At 48.0% G+C, this 15485-nt stretch overlaps 1 protein-coding gene across 4 annotated transcripts; it reads right to left on the bottom strand.

Annotated features, from left to right (window-relative positions):
• Positions 1–3534: 3534 nt before the first annotated feature.
• Positions 3535–14544, bottom strand: LOC308580417 (tigger transposable element-derived protein 1-like). Of its 4 annotated transcripts, none has more exons than XM_081182003.1 (7): positions 13206–14544; positions 11878–11972; positions 9797–9923; positions 8288–8398; positions 5449–7529; positions 4764–4911; positions 3656–3754 (listed from the first exon to the last, which is right to left on the bottom strand). In XM_081182003.1, exons 1-6 carry the CDS (start codon positions 13246–13248, stop codon positions 4813–4815), a joined length of 2556 nt encoding a protein of 851 aa, XP_081038129.1. In that variant the 5' UTR covers positions 13249–14544; the 3' UTR covers positions 3656–3754; positions 4764–4812. The 4 variants fall into 4 exon arrangements, with proteins under 4 accessions (XP_081038130.1, XP_081038129.1, XP_081038128.1 ...); XM_081182002.1 differs by having other exon boundaries at positions 8288–8401; positions 13206–14092; XM_081182005.1 differs by lacking the exon at positions 13206–14544 and adding an exon at positions 12906–13197 and having other exon boundaries at positions 8288–8401.
• Between the last annotated feature and the right edge of the window lie 941 nt (positions 14545–15485).

The raw sequence follows: 15485 nt of genomic DNA on the forward strand, positions 1-15485 counted from the left end.
ATTAAGAGGCTGTTATGGGAGTAGGCAGCCTCCCTTGTTGCCCCAAGGAAATGGGGAACACTGTCCTTGCCTGCTGTGCCCATAAATCACCCCCTAATTCGAAAGAAGGGGGTGAGGGCCCTAGGCAGAATGCCCCCGTGTGGACCTCGGCTCTCCTGGACGCTGTCTCTGATCGCGCACTAGTTGCAGCAATTTGGAATAATTAATTACAAAAGAAGCAAATGCACATATTTCAAGTGAAGAAGGGGAGTGAAGTCTGCTAATTTAAGTGACCTCTGCGAAAGAAGACGACGGGCTGGAGAAACAAGAATATTTTACGATGAAGATACACCAAAGGCTGGGTATGTTGACAATGGGGCTGAATGGGGGGGGGGGGACGGACCTTTTTTACTTTCCTTCTATGTGATTTACAAGAACCCCTCCTCATTAGAATTGTCGGTTGAACTGACCCAAGCAGGATGATTAAGGTCTGTGTGGAGATAAACTTTAACCAAAAGTATGCTTTATGGAGACCGAGAAGCAATAAGAGCTTTTGGGAATGGCGCAGCAATTAATTCGGAGTCGCCATCTTGCCAAAGGATTTATAGCCGGGAGGAAGAACGGATTTGTTTTCAGACTGCATTCCTGGTGAATCTCCTCAGAGGTTTTGAGAAAGGAGGCAGATTGGTGAAGATTAATGACGCTAAGACTGTTTTGATGTATGGAAGTGATGTTACATGGAAAACGTCTGGATATGGCTACTGGATAAAAAAAATAATATTCACGCAGGATTACAAACTGTTCTAACCAGCTTGCGGAGACTATCAGAGGTCACAAAGAGGAAGGAAAAATATATGAAAATAACAACAAGAGATGTGGAAAAATAATAAGAAAGGACTGGATAGTACTGTGAACTTCATAAGGTTAGATTTGTGGACATTAAAACAGCAGCAAGAAGCAAGAAGTTGATTGGATCCCTTCGGAACTTGAAATATGGGTACCCCCAACAAAAATTCAAAATTCGGCTGTGTAATTTGGAATTTATGTAATTTGGTTTGATTTGATGTGATTGGTCGGTTAATAAAAAATTATTCTTAAAAAAAAAAAGGATTAGGCCCACAGTGCTGAACGCATGGCTCCTGGGGTTATAAACCATGCATTTGCGCCACAAATTGTGAGTCCCGCAAAGTGCTTGATGAGAGGCAGGGATATAAGTGATCAGGCGAGCCCTAAGCTATTCTGGCCCCAAGTTGTTAAGAGTCTTGTAAATTAATACAAGAAGCCTAAATTATCCTAGCCAACTGTAGACTGAAATAGTACAACAGAGTCCCAACATAAAAGGGATTCCCTGGTGTAGACAAAGTTCCCCTTTTAGGGTTGAAAATGCGCGCATTCAGATAATAAGAGCCCAGGAAGTTTCCTGTGGCCCTGGTGGCATTGCAAACCTGTTTGCATTTTGGACGGAGGTTTTTAAAGAACTGGGGAACTTTTATAAGCTGAACATCAACGTGTCTCCAGCCCCGGCAGTAGTGGGAATAGTGAATAATGCTGACTTTCCAAGCTGTATATAAAGAAATGTTGTCATTTCTGCTTGCAGCGGCTTGAAAATTGCCAGATGCTGGCAAACGGCTAAAGGCCTGAGAACCAAAGGGTCTGAGAAAACTGGCAAAAAAACTAACATGCCAAATCCACGCTGCTAAAGAACGTGCCCCTCTTATTTCTTGCCTCAATAATGGACTGGATGAGAGCCAACAAACTGAAACAAAATCGAGGCACTGTTAGTGGGTGGTTCCCTAGACCAGATGGTTGTGAGGTTTGCAAGACGGTTTGAACATATTACACTGATCCTGGTCCGACTGCACTGGCTACCAATTAGTTTCCGGGCCCAATTCAAAGTGCTGGTTTTGACCTATAAGCCTTAAACAGCTCAGGACTGCAATACCTCAAGCTCTACCACTTTCCATATGAACCCGCCCGGACCCTGAGATTATCTTCTGAGGCCCTCCTTCGCATACCTCCTCCTGGAGAGGTCCGGAGGGTAGCAACATGAGAACGGGGCCTTCTCTGCAGTGGCTCCCCATCTGTGGAATGCTCTCCCCAGGAAAGTTCGTCTGGCGCCTTCATTATACACCTTTAGGCACCAGGCAAAAATGTTCCTTTTTAACCAGGCCTTTGGTTGATTTGATTGACATCCTATGCCCTTTCAAAATGTGGCTTTTTTGGAGGGGGTTAATAATAATAATAATAATAATAATAATAATAATAATAATAATAATAATTTGTTACTTATACCCCGCCCATCTGGCTGGGTTTCCCCAGTCACTCTGGGCAGTTTCCAACAGATTAAAAATAAAACATCAGTCATTTTAAAAAACTTCCCTAAACCAGGCTTTATTGGGTGGTTGTTTTTATTTTGATTATATATTTTATGCTTTTATATTTTGATTTTGTTCTGTGAACCACCCTGAGACCTCCAGGTATAGGGCGATATATAAATTCAAATAATAATAATAATAATAATAATAATAATAATAATAATAATAATAATAATGCATGGCATGGCAGCAGTGATTTCTCCAGTGTCTCATGGTAAGACTCTGGAGAGGTCTACTTGTGTTATTTGCATAGTGTGACAATTTATTCTCCTTTCATTCAAATGCTCTCACGGGTGAATAATGCAAAGACAGTATTGCAAACTGAAACAGAAAAGGGAAACTTAAAAAAACAGATCTGCAGAGCATGTTACAAGCCAAGTTCTACCCCAAATGGACTCTCTGATGCATCAAAAGATTTGATTTTTGGGCAAAACATTTCCCACACTCTGAACAGTTGTAAGGCTTCTCTCCTGTGTGAACTCTCTGGTGTCTCACGAGGTGGGATTTTTGGCCAAAACGCTTCCCGCACCCAGTGCAACTGTAGGGTTTCTCCCCTGTGTGGGTCCTCTGGTGGTTTGCCAGGTTTGATTTGTCAGCAAAACCTTTCCCACACTCCCCGCAGCCGTAGGGTTTCTCGCCCGAGTGGGTTCTCTGGTGTCCGCTAAGGTGAGCCTGTTGAAGAAAACTTTTCCCACACTCCAGGCAGGTATAGGGTTTCTCTCCCGTGTGGGTCCGCCAGTGTTTTGCAAGCTCCGACTGCTGTGGGAACCCTTTCCCGCACTCCAAGCACGTGTAGGGTTTCTCCCCGATGTGGACCCTGTGGTGGATCACAAGGGCCGAGCACTGGGCAAAAGATTTACCACACTCGGTGCATTTATAGGGCTTCTCTCCCGTGTGGACCCTCCGGTGGTTCACTAGGTCGGAGAACTGAGGGAAAGATTTGCAGCACTCGGCGCATTTGTAGGGCTTCTCTCCCGTGTGGATTCTCCGGTGTATCACAAAAGCAGACTGCTGAGCGAAGCTTTTCCCACACTCCGGACATCCGTACGGTTTCTCTCCGGTGTGGAGCCTCTGATGGCTCACGAGGCAAGACTTGTAAGCGAAGCCTTTCCCGCACGCCGCGCAGTCGTAGGGTTTCTCTCCCGTGTGGGCCCTCCGATGCACAACGAGTTTTGATTTGTAAACAAAACGTTTCCCACACTCCTGGCACCTATACGGTTTCTCTTCTGGGCGGGCGCTCCGACGGCTCCCGAGTTCTGTCTCCCAGGGGAAACCCTTCCCACTCTCCAAGCAGTTGTAAGGTATCTCTCCTATGTGGATTCTCTGGTGTCTGGCGAGAGATGATTTCCGAGCAAAACGTCGGCTGCACTCCGGGCATGAAAGCCTCTTCTCGGAGTCGCCTGAAAGGAGAAAAGAGCAAAAAACATAAGACGGGGATTCACTGCTGTTCCTTGTCAGAAGCAACCTCAGAAAACGGACAAGGCAAGGGTCGCCAACATGGTGCCCACGTGTGCCCGCCAACACCTCCTATGGTGCCTGCTGAGTAAAGACCGCTTCAAAAATCCACATTAGCCTCTCCAATATTAAATGGGCCCCCACATTTTATCATATGCCATGACTGGACACCCAGCCTCCCGCTTGTTCTGAACAGAACAGAAAAACAAAGAGTTCCCCCCTCGTTGTTTTCATTATTAGCAGGGATGGAGGGAAACTGAGAGGAAAACGACAATTCAAAATGGAAATTTGGGTAAAGCTGGGAGTGGAGGGTTTATTGCACCAGAGCTCCAGATCTACCATAATCTCATGCCTGAATCCCACCCCCAAATAGTGGCTGTCTGGAAGTGCCCTGAAACTCAACCGGAATGTCAAACAGAGCATGGCAGGGGGTTGGGCTAGATGACCCTTGGGTCCCTTTCAACTCTACAATTCTATGATTTTATGATCAGTAAAAAGCACATTATGCCCATTGATGGGGCAGCCGATGGCAGAGCTTCCTTGTCCAGTTTCAAATCCCCCCCCCCCCCCGTTCTTTTATATGTGGTGACCATTTTGTCTCAAGGCACGCCCCCGGCGGCAGCCATTTTGTGACCAGAGCATTCCAAATACGCCCTCTGGCCCTAAAAAGGTTGGTGGTACCTGTACTAAGAGACACAGAAAGGAGAAAAGAAAACCATATATAAACCATTAAGACCCCTTCAGATTTGGTACAATGATAAACAAGCCATTAGCCAATATTTTTAGATTGTGTGACTATTTGATTGATTATTTGATTGTTGTTAGCCGCCCTGAGCCCGGCTTCGGCTGGGGAGGGCGGGATATAAATAAAATTTATTATTATTATTATTATTCCCTGCCATCCTTGGGTGGAGGGATAAGGGTGGGCAAATGAGAAGGGGTAAAAAGGTTTGCCTTAGCTGAGGAGCAGGATCTGCCCATCTCTTGGTAAAAAAAGAAGCCATCATGAGGCGGCAGACATTGCCAGGTGGGTCAGGGAGGAAGAGAAGGGGAGGGAAACAGTCCCATGAACCTCCTTGATCTTATCGGAGGAGCCGAGCCACTGCAAACAAATACAAAAGAAACGTGCATTTTGGTGAGCATAGCATTTATTTGTTCATTATGGGGACACCTTGCCTTCTCTGCAGAAGACTCAGGGCATGGTACATACTTTCCCCCCCACCTCTCAATTTTCTCCTCACAACAACCCCATGAGGCAGCTTAGGCAGTACGCGTGAATGCCCCAGAATCGCTCAGTACGCGTGAATGCCCCAGAATCACAGCCGAGTGGGGATTTGAACCTGGAGCTCTATAGTAATTGCAAGATTTTAACCCAGAAGTTGGAAAACTCTGGCCTTCAGGCCCCTGTCTCCAGCCAGCCCCCATGCGCTTCACCAGGCTACACCCCCTCCATCATAAACCTGCCCCACATCCTCCTTGAGGGCCTTCGCCCCATGTATCCTCAAGCTATAATACCATGAAATCGCATCTAACACGGGGATTAGGCTCCGGACTCGGCGCCTAAGGCAAAAATTTCGTATAGTCAAAATTACCCTTGAAAATCCCTTAAACTGCCCATAAAGCACACTGCGGTACACACCTGTATACGATGAGGATGAAAGAATGAAGAGGACCGCTGTACACACTCGGGCGATTTGTCTTTCTGTTCTCCTGACATCACTGCTGAGGGGTCACAAGGGTCTAATGCTAATCCGGCAGAAAACGGTCCAGGCTTGCGTGATGGAGAATGAGACGCACACAAGGCGGCTGGCTCTGTGTCCGCTCGAGGAGTCGTTTGCGAGGGCTCATCCGCTGCCAGTTGTTTTTTCGAGGACAACATGGCGACCGGCAACTGCCGCTGCTGCCTCTTCAGCTGCTCAAACATTTCTCGGTACGGCCTCAAAGCTTCGGCGATGCCACGTGTGACTTTGAGGCTCTGCTCCATGGAGGGATCGTATTCCGAAATCAAATCATTCAAGTGCTTTGCCGCTTGAAACACCTCGGCAAATTTGGGAAGGTTCCAACTTGCCGGCTCTTCCTGCTCGTTGTCATCTTCTTCCTCTTCCGATTTTATCAGGTCCTCGGGTTCTTCGCTAGCCGTCGTTCCTCTATGGCCCTCGATTAATTCTTCTATTTCTTCCTCAAGGATGTCCCTGAAGCCATCGCCGCCCAATTGCCTGGCCACCCGAATGATGTGTTCCACTTCGTGGTGAATGGTTGGGAAACCCCTGAAATCATTCACACATTTCTTCCACAGGTTTCGCCAACACGCGTTGACCGTTTCCGGCTCGATCGCATCCATGGCTTGTTTGACGTAAGCGATGCAATCGGCGATGTTGAAGGACTTCCAACGCCCGGCCGCGTTGAGGCTGGGATCGGCGTCCAGAGCGTTGCAGACCCGCGAGAACAAAAGACTCGTGTACTTGGCCTTGAAGCAGCGAACTACGCCTTGGTCGAGAGGCTGGATGGCGGAGGTGGCGCTTTGGGGCAGAAAGACAACTTCGACGTCGCTATGCGCAAACCGGACTCCCTCGGGGTGGCCAGGAGCATCGTCGACAATCAGCAACACCTTAAAGTCAATTCCTTTCTCTTCGAGGTACCGCTTGACCTCCGGAACGAAGCATCGGTGGAACCAATCCAGGAATATTGCTGCCGTCACCCAAGCCTTTTTGCCCGACTGCCAGAACACAGGCAGGAGGTGTTTGTCCTTGCCTTTGAGGGCACGAGGATTTGCAGACCCACAGAGCAGGCCGGGCTTTATTAAATGCCCGGCCGCGTTGCAACAAAACAACAACATCACACGGTCTTGGGCCGCCTGTCTTTCTGCTTTCGAAATGTACGTGCGGCTGGGCATTTTCTTCCAGAAGAGCCCTGTCTCGCCAGCGTTGAAAACTTGTTCCGGGAGATATCCCTTTTCTTCTATCAGCTTCTTTAACTGTTTGGAGTAGGGTTTCGCTGCTTGTTTGTTGGTGGGTGCAGCCTCGCCAGGGCTGTGCCCGTTTTTCAGGTTGAAGCGGTTCCTGAAGCTGTTGAGCCAACCTTGGCTGGCTTTGAACTCCTTCTCGTCACAAGGCCGCCCTTCGTCGGTAAGAGGCTTGAACAGCGTGTACAGGTCAAGAGCTTTTTCTCGCATCATGTTGCCGTCGACGGGAAGGCCTTGGCCGTTCATGTCTTCCAGCCACAGGTACAAGGCCTTTTCCGCCTTCACCAAAGTCTGATCGCGAACTTGGCTCGTCACCTTAGCCGTTATGGGAGCACCGGAGGCCACGGCTTGACGGATTTCTCTCTCTCGAACTTTAATGGCACGGATGCTGGATTCATTGCGGCCGTATACGCGGGCCACTTTGGAGACGGACATGCCGGTCCTCAATAAATCCAACACGGCCACTTTCTCCTCCAGCGTCGGAACAGATCGCTGCTTCTTGCGCTGCCCTCCGGGTGACCTGCAGGCAGCTAGCTTGCGTTTAGGGGCCATGGGATATGATGAATACTGTCCTTGAAGGACGGCGTGCTCAGCCAGGAAATCGCACTCGCGCTCACCCCAAGACGGCTCACTAGGTGGAACTGCCCACACTTGGCTCTGACAGTCGCCCACGCCTTGTTTCGACAGGCACATGGGGTTGAATTCGTGTATGTTAAATGTGCTTATGACGTTGCTCCACTGTAATGCCTTTTGCTCGCCTGAATAGAGGATGGAAAGATGTCTTGTATGGAACGTAGCTGGACGTCTGTTGGCCCGCCCACTTTTAACTTTGGCTCCACCCACTTTGTCCCTGGCCACACCCTCCACTGGCATGAGGCCCCCAGAAGGCTGCCACAAGGGAATACAGCCCTTCGCTAGAGGGTCTTCCCACTCGTGTTCCATGGGGCACCCCACAAATGCTCCACAGAGGCCTGGAATCCCTTTTAAGGATGGGGCAGAAATCCCATTCTGTTCCCATTTAAAGCCAAATTTATCCTTCCCGAGACAGTATGAGGACACAGATGCGCCACCCTTTGAAATGCACACTTGTCCAAATTTCATGATGCAGTTCTCCCACTGACGTTTAGAAAAAGGAATATATGAGGTAAACGTGGGCATAATAATATGTCTGCGAAAATAGCATCCCAAAATGCAACACAGTGGCTAGCAAAAATGGGTACGTTGGTCAAAACGGTGGGCAAATGTGTGTCTTATTAGGAGAAATAATTTCCAAGAGGGTTTTTTTTAAAGAAACAAAATTGGCAGATTTGCTGCAGGAATGTGGAGAACGAAATTGAATATCAGGAAAATGAGAAGAGAAGCAAAATTGGTGGGTCCTCCCTTTCCCAATCGAAGTAGATGTGGTCACACTCTCAGGCAGTTGCAAGGGGAGGGAGAGGAAATGAAACCGTTTCAGGCAACTGCTAATTGTTGAGGGCAGGGGGTCGGAATCCCCAACTTATCCCAAGCCCCTTACCTGTGTGTGTGTTGGAGATCACAGTTTCATCCATCCCCTGAGAATCAGGCACCCACATGTCTTCCCCTTGCTCTAGCCGGGAGATGAGGTCAGGCTTGAGGACTGGAAATCCTTCTTGGGAAAGAACGAGGGGGGAAATCAAGGTCACAATTGGCCGACTGGGTTTTATACATATAGAGCGTATGATTTTTTTTTCTTATTAAGCGCCAAGTAGGCTTATACAGAGGGGACATGGGTGGCGCTGTGGGTTAAACCACAGAGCCTAGGACTTGCCGATCAGAAGGTTGGCAGTTCGAATCTCCGCAAATATATATATATGTATGCATAAACTTAACAAGACTAAGCCTATGTAACCATTTCAATCTTTCATTTTGCCTGGCTGCAAATTTTAATTTTTATGCAATTCACTCTTTCTATTAAATAAAACAACAGGAGCAGAAAAGGAAGCTTACACAAATATACTATTTTCTCCCCTTTCTCCCTTCCTTTATTTCCTTTCATTACTTCTTTTCTTTTCTTCTTTACTGAGGTTTAACTCCAAGTTATAGAAAATGAGTTTATACTGAGTCAACTTTGCTGATATAGTCTACGTATAAAAACTTTGTATATGCCTAAACGTATAGGGACCCCTGACCATTAGGTCCAGTCGTGGCCGACTCTGGGGTTGCGGCGCTCATCTCGCTTTATGGGCCGAGAGAGCCGGCGTACAGCTTCCGGGTCATGTGGCCAGCATGACTAAGCCGCTTCTGGCGAACCAGAGCAGCGCACGAAAATGCCGTTTACCTTCCCGTCGGAGCAGTACCTATTCATCTACTTGCACTTTGAGGTGCTTTCGAACTGCTAGGTTGGCAGGAGCAGGGACCGAGCAACGGGAGCTCACCCCGTTGCGGAGATTCAAACCGCCAACCTTCTGGTCGGCAAGTCCTAGGCTCTGTGGTTTAACCCACAGCGTGTCCCCTCTGTATATGCCTACTTGACGCTTAATAAGAAAAAACCTCATACACTCTTATAGGGGAGGCCCTTAGCTCAATGGAACAGCATCTGCTTTGCATGCAGAAGGTCACAGGTTCAATCCCCAACATCTCCACTTAAGGCTGGGCGAGATCAGGGCCTCTGGAGAGCTGAAATATTGCCTGAAATACTGGAGAGCTTCTGCCAGACAACACTGAGCGTAAGACATTTTCCTTCGCTTTCAGCCATCATTTCAGGATGAATGAATGTTTAGCCATAATTTCAGAATGAACGTTTGGCTGTCCAACACCAAAACAATTCAGAAAATGCATTTACATTCTTAGGCAGACCACAAGGATTACCCTATACACCAGTCTTCCCCAACCCGGTGCCCTTCAGATGGTTTGGACTATAGCTCTCATCAGTCCCAGCTAGCGTGGCGAATGGTCAGGGATGATGGAAGTTGTAGTCCAGCGATATGGTAGGCCAAGGCTGCTCTACAACCTTGGTTACGCTTTCCATTTTAAGAGTTTATCAAGGCACAGCCACCTTCCTTACCCAGCGAGGACACATTCCCATAATTCTCCAGCATGACCTCTCGGTACAAGGCCCTTTGGACCGGGTTCAGCAGAGCCGCCTGCCCTTCCGTGAAATATACGGCCACGTCTTCAAAGGTCAACAGGCCCTGCAAGAACAAAGCAAAATCTGAGGGACCCGAGGTGGCAGACACGCTTCCCCCGCTTCCCAATTCTTCCTCAAAACAACCCTGTGTGGTAGGTTAAATGGCTGAGAGGCAAGGACGGGCACCAGGTCAACCTGTGAGCTTCATGGCAACTTGAATTATTAAAGGTAAAGGTTAGGTCCAGTTGTGGATGACTCTGGAGTTGCGCACTCATCTTGCGCTGTACTGTTTTTAACACTTGATTGGGAGCTGCCCAGAGTGGCTGGGGAAACTCAGCCAGATGGGAGGGGTATAATAATAAATTATTATTATTATCTTGCTCTATAGGCCGAGGGAGCTGGCATTTGTCCGCAGACAGTTTTTCCAGGTCATGTGGCCAGCATGACTAAGCCGCTTCTGGCGAGCCAGAGCAGCGCACAGAAACGCCGTTTACCTTCCCACCGGAGAGGTACCTATTTACCTACTTGCACTTTGACGTGCTTTCGAACTGCTAGGTTGGCAGGAGCAGGGACCGAGCAACGGGAGCTCACCCTGTCACGGGGATTCAAACTGCCAACCTTCTGATCGGCAAGCCCTAGGCTCTGTGGTTTAGACCACAGCACCACCCATGTCACAGGAGACACTTATTTTCCTCACAGATCAGCAGTTCCCAGAGTATCCTGGGGTTGCGTGTTAAACCAGTCTGGGAAGCGCAGCTCTGTGAAGGGAACTGGGGTCTCCTTGCAGCTGTCTACGTCCTTAACAAAGTAGAGTTCCCAGGATCCTTTGGAGAAGGCATAACAGTTTAAAGTGGTATGATACAGCTTTAAATGCATAGTGCAGACGGTGCCCAAATGACGTGTGCCACATTCTACACTTAAAGGTAAAGGTAAAGGGACCCATGACCGTTAGGTTCAGTCACAGACAACTCTGGGGTTGCGGCGCTCATCTCGCTTTACTGGCCGAGGGAACCGGAGTACAGCTTCCGGGTCATGTGGCCAGCAGAGCAGTGCACGGAAACGCCGTTTACCTTCCTGCCAGAGCGGTACCTATTTATCTACTTGCACTCTGTCATGCTTTTGAACTGCTAGGTTGGCAGGAGCAAGGACCGAGCAACGGGAGCTCGCCCTGTTGCGGGGATTCGAACCGCCAACCTTCTGATCAGCAAGCCCAAGGCTCTGTGGTTTAGACCCCAGCGCCACGCTTGCATTCTACGCTTAGCTGACCATAAAAGTACTTTGCTTAGAAGGCACCCTCTGTAAATTTATGCGCCTTCCTCTCTTTCTTCCCTCCCCTCTTCTCTCTCCCAGCCTTTCCTGTTTTCGTTCAGCGCCAGCCCTAGTGTCAAGCAGTGAGACAAGGTGCTTCAGTGGGCAGAGGCCAAGGAGTCTTGGCAAGTCGTTGCAGGACAGAGCTGTGTGGCCCATTTAGCCTGCCCTGAGCCATCCAAGCCCTTATTTTGCCCTCAGGAAAATACTATCCCGTCATCAGTGTTGAAGTCAGTCTGTGTAAGCATCATACATTTAAAGGCGCACTGCTTCCCCACAAGAACCCTGGGAGTGGGGCTGGGCAATATCTGGTTTTCAACACACATCACCAGCTGAACTTCGTGATATACCAATATATCACGATGACAGGATGGAACTGTGAAGAGTCAAACGGTAGGGCTGGGCGATCATCTGGTTTCCAACATTGTGACAGATCAGCAGCTAAACATGTGCGATATAATCCTATATCACGATATATAATGACATCTGAAGGCAGCCCTGTTTAGGGAAGCTTTAATGTTTAATAGGTTATTGTATTTTAGTGTTTTGTTGGAAGCCGCCCAGAGTGGCTGGGGAAACCCAGCCAGGTGGGCGGGGTATAAATAAATAAATAATTATTATTATTATTATTTCTGAAATAAGGATGGAGCTCTGCAGAGGCACTGGCCAACTTCATGGTTTTCCCCATCCTCATCCAAAAAATTCCCTACCTGAGCTGACTCCACCAGAGTATTTTCTCCTCTCCCTTCGGAAAAAGGGGGGGATCCAAGTTCAACGGAGGACGTCATTCGGTACTGTGAGGGATCTTTAAAAAAGAGATTTCTGTTATTTGCGGCTTGGGGGAACTGAGCTGCATTTTATGGATTAAGAATATACAAACATAAAAATCTCTTTACTGGATCAGGCCGCATCCTGTTCTCACAGTGGCCGACCTGGAAACGCAATGGGAAGCCCACGAGCAGAACCGCAGTCCAACAGCCCTCTCTCCCTATTTGTGAAACCTGAATCTCTCAAAAAGTATTTTGCAAAGCTCAAAGTGATATTTGATTTCGGGGCAGGGTGTGAGAGAGAATCAAAAGCCCAGTCCTCTACATCTTCATGAAAACAGTGAATTATGGATGTATTAAGTATGACTTAATCAGCTGCCACATTTATAAATGGTTCTGTAAGAACTGTATATTACAGTCTATTACAGCAATATACAACCATACATTGGAATTGGAAATTGGAAAAAAAAGAATTCATACTTTCTCGTGGCACCTTAAAAACAGCTGGGTTTACAAGCTTTAAACAAAACAGAGCCAAGCAGTTTTATCCTGTTTCCACTTACTGTTTTTAATTAATCCACTCCACTTGGTTTATTTAAACCAGGCATCCCCCAACTCGGCCCTCCAGACGTTTTGGGACTACAACTCCCATGATCCCTAGCTAACAGGACCAGTGGTCAGGGATGATGGGAACTGTAGTCCCAAAACATCTGGAGGGCCAAGTTTGGGGATGCCTGATTTAAACCAATAACTTGTACATTGACCACTAATAATGAATCATGCGTTGCAGATATTCTTGCAAATTTATCGTGCTATTTTTGCGATGTACAAATGACATTCAGAGACTTGGTCTTTTCAGTTATACCGCTTATTATTCTTATGATCCTTGTTTATAAAATCCAATAAAAAGTTAATTAAAAAAAAAAACCAACCAGCTGGGTTTCTATGCCACCTCCAAATTTTGCGTGCACCTTGTTTTGCTGGAACAGATTAAAACATCTCCCTCTTTTCCAAGTTAAGGCCCAGCCAGATACGGACGGAGGAATGTCCTGGCTTGCTTTTCTGCCTTTTAAAAGCAGGCTGGTCTTCAGAAATCAGCAAGCGAAGCTTTCCACGCCGGGGAAATAAAACGCAGTCAACTTCCAGCAGCCCCAGACTGCTGCTGCAGCAGGAGCACAGGAGCAGAGGCTGATCGAAGAAGCTGGCAACCTGGGACAAGAGCTTGCAATTCTCCTCGCCCCCCCGTTCCTCCCCTTCCAGCTGCAACTCACCGGCGCCAGGACCCATCCAGAGCAGGCAGGACCCCCTTTGCATCTCCAGCGCTTCCCCGCTACCTGCCTTTGTGCTCCGAAGCTGGGCAAAGGCAAGGGAGGGAGCCCGCCAGCAGGAAAGGCCAGGGCATGCTGGGAATTGTAGTCCCCGCGCCTCCCGGCCCCTTGGAAGGCAAGGGCTTCTGGGAATTGTAGTACGGCATGCGCATTGGTTTGGAATCAAAGCGCTATCTGATGATGATGATGATGATGATGATGATTAAACCAACAACTCTCTTTTTCTTTTTTGGGGAATTTTGCAAATGCTTGTTTGTTCTGCAATGTTTGTTGTGCGAGGAATTGATATCTTAGTGTGTCAGCACCCATTTATCTGAAACTCTTTGCTTGCATTATTAGTGGTGTCAGCTTTTTAAATATAGTTTTTGTTTAAGGTAAAGGTAAAGGCACCCCTGACCGTTAGGTCCAGTCGTGGCCGACTCTGGGGTTGCGGCGCTCATCTCGCTTTATTGGCCGAGGGAGCCTGCGTACAGCTTCTGGGTCATGTGGCCAGCATGACTAAGCCGCTTCTGGCGAACCAGAGCAGCGCACGGAAACGCCGTTTACCTTCCCGCCGGAGTGGAACCTATTTATCTACTTGCACTTTGACATGCTTTTGAACTGCTAGGTTGGCAGGAGCTGGGACACAGCAACGGGAGCTAACCACGTTGCAGGGATTCGAACCGCCGACCTTCTGATCGGCAGGCCCTAGATTCTGTGGTTTAGACCACAGCGCCACCCGCATCCTAGTTTTTGTTTAGGCAAGCCTTAATCAGAAATGTAATTTCATCATGCCTTTTCGGTTCCGTTTAAAACAACAACAACCCTGTTTATCTGTTTTGATATTATTATTATTATTCATTGTTTATAATAATTCTTATTACAGTGGTGCCTCGCAAGACGAAATTAATTCGTTCCGCAAGTCTCTTCGTCTTGCGAGTTTTTCGTCTTGCGATGCACGGTTTCCCATAGGAATGCATTGAAAATCAATTAATGCGTTCCTAGGGAAACCGCCTTCAGACCAGGTCCGGGGACAGTCTGTTCCCGGACCTCTTCTGAAGGCTGGGGGGGGGGGGGGACAAGGGCTTTTCTTCCCACCCCCAGCATTTTAAGAAAACCCGGGACAGCGGAGGACTTCTCCGCTGTCCGGGCGATCTTAAAATGCTGGCGGGCGGCATTTTAAAATCACCCCGGGACAGCGGAGGACTTCTCCGCTGTCCGGGGCAATTTAAAAGCCCCTGGGAAGGCAGGCAGGGGGGACAAAGACTTTCGCCCCCCGCCAGCCTTCAGAAGAGGTCCTGGACCTCTTCTGAAGGCGGGCGGGGGGCGAAAGTCTTTGCTCCCCCCGCCTGCCTTCAAAAGCCCTCCGGGACAGGCAGGCAGGGGGGAGCAAAGACTTTCGCCCCTCGCCCGCCTTCAGAAGGTGTTCCCTCCCCCCCGCCCGGCTTTGGAGCACCGTTCCAAAGCCGGGCGGTGGCGGGAGGTGTTCCCGCCCCGCCGCCCGGCTTCGGAGGAGGTCCGAGGACAGTGGGGAAGACGCGCTGCACTTCCCCGCTGTCCCGGATATTTCCCTATGGGCTGTCGTCTTGCGAAGCAAGCCCATAGGGAAATTCGTTTTGCGAAGCGCCTCCAAAACGGAAAACCCTTTCGTCTAGCGGGTTTTCCGTCTTGCGAGGCGTTCGTCTTGCGGGGTACCACTGTATAATCTTTTTTGTTTTACAATTTCAATTAAACATTTTGCAAACCTGGAAATATCCAATGACTTCCCTTCTTCTCTTTCGATGGTTCATTTTACATATCTTACATCCCTGCATATTTTACAATAATCATTCAAATCAATTTTCCACTATTATATCCATAAAGAATCATTTACTCTGTTGAATTTATCTTAATGCTGCCGTACACAACTATTTTCCATATACTCAATAAACATTTTCCAGTCTTCTTTATGAATGTATGTTCTTATTGTATAGCTAATATTATTATTCTTTTAAGTCTGTTGGTTTTTTTGCTTCCCTCTTACAGATATTTTATGTAAACTGCCTAGAGACTTTTTCTTTCTGTCAATTAAGCGGTATTTAAATTTTGTTGAACAACCTAGATAATAAAAATATATAATATGATGTGTGTAATGAGCTGATCTGGTTGCCTGGAGGCAGGAACGCGGACTTATAAAAAATATGGGGGGGGGGGCGGGAAAGCTCATGAATAATAAATAAGCTCATGAATATGCAAATAAAGTGG

Source organism: Podarcis bocagei (genome assembly GCF_964188305.1).
Source record: "Podarcis bocagei genome assembly, chromosome: 2".
Lineage (NCBI taxonomy): Eukaryota > Metazoa > Chordata > Lepidosauria > Squamata > Lacertidae > Podarcis > Podarcis bocagei.

What these genes read in the sequence shown, in the direction of transcription:
- LOC308580417 (XM_081182002.1), bottom strand. Translation starts at nt 13,248, where the DNA reads ATGCAAAGGGGGTCCTGCCTGCTCTGGATGGGTCCTGGCGCCG. An exon ending in CTGGATGGGTCCTGGCGCCG is followed by an intron (nt 11,973 to 13,205) that starts GTGAGTTGCAGC and finishes TCTTTTTTAAAG; the next exon opens with ATCCCTCACAGTACCGAATG. An exon ending in CTCTGGTGGAGTCAGCTCAG is followed by an intron (nt 9,924 to 11,877) that starts GTAGGGAATTTT and finishes TTGTTCTTGCAG; the next exon opens with GGCCTGTTGACCTTTGAAGA.